At 32.5% G+C, this 3,661-nt stretch overlaps 1 protein-coding gene across 1 annotated transcript; it reads right to left on the bottom strand.

Annotated features, from left to right (window-relative positions):
* Positions 1 to 348: 348 nt before the first annotated feature.
* Positions 349 to 2,385, bottom strand: RfC38 (replication factor C subunit RfC38). Its single transcript, XM_018520123.1, has 5 exons — positions 2,193 to 2,385; positions 1,598 to 1,735; positions 1,242 to 1,404; positions 821 to 1,139; positions 349 to 706 (listed from the first exon to the last, which is right to left on the bottom strand). Exons 1-5 carry the CDS (start codon positions 2,277 to 2,279, stop codon positions 349 to 351), a joined length of 1,065 nt encoding a protein of 354 aa, XP_018375625.1. The 5' UTR covers positions 2,280 to 2,385.
* Between the last annotated feature and the right edge of the window lie 1,276 nt (positions 2,386 to 3,661).

Below are 3,661 nucleotides of genomic sequence, written 5' to 3'. Positions count from 1 at the left end.
TAGAAAGAAATTTAACTTTTAATTTTTCAATTACTTTTTTTTATTAACTTAACTTTTAATTCAATTAATTTCATTATACATTAACTTGTATCTTAACTACGTTAAATTTTCAAGGTTGTTAACTTTAACTTAACTTAGTTAAAAGAAAAAATTAACTTACCCAACCCTGGAAATTATAGAAGTGATTATATGAAATCTGGCTTTTATTCCTTGTTTAAACATTTACATTATTTAAATAAAAATCTTACTCTACTATAACAATAGTTTTATCAGATATAAAAATCTACTTCTAAAATTTATTTGTATTTTACAAATAGATTTTAGGAGTACAGACAGTAACAGATAGTTTTATATAAAACTATCCAAGGATAATTCAATGTATTTTTTGTAAATCGTCATAAATCGCGCAGCAAAAGCTTCCAAGTGAAATATAGGTTTCGAACCACGTATCATTTTATGCTGATACTCTGATGCGACCTCGATAATTTCTTTTTTTAACTGATCATCACAATTTTTTATGCATTCTTTCAATAACCCTCTAAAAATCAGATCGCATGGTATGGAGCGCGTTAACAGATCGTAAAATCTGTTGCGTATCTCTAGAAGTACTTTGGGAGATTGTTCAGACACCATCATACTAGCTGTATTTCGTATGTATACTTGCCAATCTGGTTCTGTTACCTTTTGATCAACAGTAAATGGACATCTGAAAAAACAAAAAAAAAAGAACTTTAAAACTACGAAAAAATAATAAAATTTAAAATTCAGCATGCTTTTCATGTGTACCTCCATATACATGTTTATATACATCAGTACTTACTGTTCGACTTTGCAAGCCTCGAGCATTAATATTGCTCGTCGAAGATTTCTATTGCTAGCTTCAACCACCCGATTGGCTAACTCATCAGGTAGAGTAAGTCCTTCACGTTTACAAATCGAGTGTAAAATATTTTTTATCTCGGGGGCGGTTGGTGCAGGTACTCTGATTCGCACGCATCGTGATTGAATCGCAGGCAAAACTCGTGACGTTGAATTCGCACAAAGTATCAGTCTGCACGTACTGATATATTTCTCCATTGTTCTGCGAAGTGCATGCTGCGCATCTCTTGTAAGTTGATCCACATTTGACAATAGTACCACTATTTATGTCACAATTAAATTTTAATTTTCATAATAATTCGTACTTTTATTACATAAGATATCTATATCAGAATGAAAAATGTTCTAATTTTCATAAATACCTTTAAACTCTCTCTGGCCTATATCTATATGATGCGTTTGAGCAGTTGCTTTTATTAATTCCATGACAACAATTCTATCATATATTCCTGCATCACTTGGATTTACTTCTGTGTGATAATTACTGCTTATTGTCAATATTTCTATCTTTTTTTTAGACGGAGTCTGAAAGCATTATATATAATAGCAAAAAGTATCAAAGATAGTATATTTTAATTATTAACTTATATTTTTCTATATGTAATCCGTAAAATGCAAATGATCTCAAATATGCTAAAATTAGCTATTATAATATAGCGACAGTATAAAAGCTTTAAATAATAGTTTAATATATTAAAACAAAATAAAAATAAATTACCTCAAATTGTAGATTTTCTATTTTCAATCTTTCAGCCGCAACTCCATAAAGTTCCCTTAAAACACATAATATTCGAGTTTTCTTGCCTGCACCAGGGGGTCCATGTACTAATAAATGTGGAAAGTCTCGTTTGTTTACCTATTTTTTCAAAATAAGAATAAAGTAACAATAATTTAAGTCTTATGTGAGCTAAACTCAATATAATTATGTAATACATTTCATAAGGTTTTCAAAAAAATTTTAATTTATATTATAAAGAATATAATTTTTATAATATAAAAATTAATGTATATTGTAAAAAAAATTTTACAAATACAATTTCAATCCCCACTATCAAAATCTATATTATTACAACTTTTTTATTAAGCTAAATTAATAGAGCTACTTTAATTTTCCAGTTTTATTTATAATAATTTATGATAACATATTTTCAAAGATACATATTTTCAAAAAATCATGCCCATTAATCATTATATTATTCTATTTTAAATCAAAATTCAACATGTGTTATTGTTTTCAGAAGGCGCGCTTTTAAAGCAGGTTAACCTCTCATTTTTTAAATAATTTTTATTGCTTCAATATTATAATATTTTACCATATTTTTCAAATTCTCCGCTTGTTCGAGATGATAATCTAATTTCGCAAGTATCGTTGGACGATATTTATCAACCCACAAGCTCATTTTTTATCATAGATTAAGCAGCCTTACCACAAATGTTGAACGTTACAAAATTTATTAGAAATTAAATTCGCGAATCGTAAACATACACCGTACCAACCGTAAAAAATTTTTTGTAATTGCTACGGTTAGGGCCTGCGCACAATAGAGGAACAGGAATTAGATATTAAGATTTCAACCTATCAGAAACTGATTACATCGGAATACACGATTTCTGATAGGTTGAAATCTTAATATCTAATTCTTGTTCCTCTATTGTGCGCAGGCCTTTAGTAAACACATTAGTGACTTTAATAGCCGCTGACAACAGTGAGCTCTATTGCTGGATTCACACTGCATCCGATTTGCGTCGTACGATGCTCTGCAACCAATCGGAAAACAGGATTCCGATGGATTTTGCTTTGTATTGTCGGAATCCTGTTTTCCGATTGGTTGCAGAGCGTCGTACGACGAAAATTGGATACAACGTGAATCCAGCATGTGTGCTGCGCCCTTTAAGGCCGCGACACAAACTTTTGCGTAATGCATAAGTCCGGATCTACAATAGGTGTTTTAAGCCTTAGGCTGCTTTCTATTTGATGACACAAATCGACACAAGTCGACACAAATGTCGTTCTATCCTTCTTGATATTCAGAGAGTGACAAAGATAGAACGACACGTGTCGATTTGTGTCGACTGTGTCTCCTAAAAGGAAAGCAGCCATAAGCCGTAAGAAATTGACCAACTACAGTCGAATGCGAGGAGAATAATTGATTGTGATTAGTCTATTTCTTATGGCTTAAGGCTTAAAAATCTATTGTAGATCCGGGGTAAAGCGGGGTCTACAATAGAAGTCGTAGCAGTCGTAGCAATCGTAGAGTCTTAAGTCGTAGAAAATTAACCAATCACAGTAGAATATGAGAAGAATAATCGACTATGATTGGTCAATTTTCTACGACTTAAGACCCTACGACTGCTACGACTTCTATTGTTGACCCCGCATAAAGGCCGTTCTACATAAAGGTCATTCTCCATAAGACACAGAACGCGGGTTGCAGGTCGCAAAACTAGAAACTAACCTAACGTATTTTAGTTATGATATGATTGTAGGACGCAGGACGCAGGACGTGAAAGTTGAAGTTGATCCAACTTTCTGCGTCCTGCGTTCTGCGTCCTACAATCATATCATAACTAAAATATGTTAGGTTAGTTTCTAGTTTTGCGACCAATCACAGTCGAATGTGAGAAGAATAATCGACTGTGATTGGTCAATTTCTTACTCTTACTTCTTACTCCGTGTATTGTAGACGGGCCTTTTGGGTGCCGTCACATGTGGCGTAACTTGCGTAAGCGTAACTTGCGCCGACCAATCATATCATTTCACTTGAACATCAGTTTCTGTCTA

The sequence above is a fragment of the Trachymyrmex cornetzi genome, unplaced genomic scaffold (genome assembly GCF_001594075.2).
Source record: "Trachymyrmex cornetzi isolate Tcor2-1 unplaced genomic scaffold, Tcor1.1 scaffold88, whole genome shotgun sequence".
Taxonomy (NCBI): domain Eukaryota; kingdom Metazoa; phylum Arthropoda; class Insecta; order Hymenoptera; family Formicidae; genus Trachymyrmex; species Trachymyrmex cornetzi.
The sequence above is the reverse complement of the archived record's forward strand: the minus strand, read 5'-3'. Positions and strand labels throughout refer to the sequence as shown.

Excerpts from the sequence above, each read along its gene's own strand:
- RfC38 (XM_018520123.1), bottom strand. The coding sequence starts at position 2,279 with ATGAGCTTGTGGGTTGATAAATATCGTCCAACGATACTTGCGAAATTA. Across the intron at positions 1,736-2,192 it reads CGGAGAATTTGAAAAATATG|GTAAACAAACGAGACTTTCC; the intron begins GTAAAATATTAT and ends TTGAAAAAATAG. Across the intron at positions 1,405-1,597 it reads TAGAAAATCTACAATTTGAG|ACTCCGTCTAAAAAAAAGAT; the intron begins GTAATTTATTTT and ends TAATGCTTTCAG.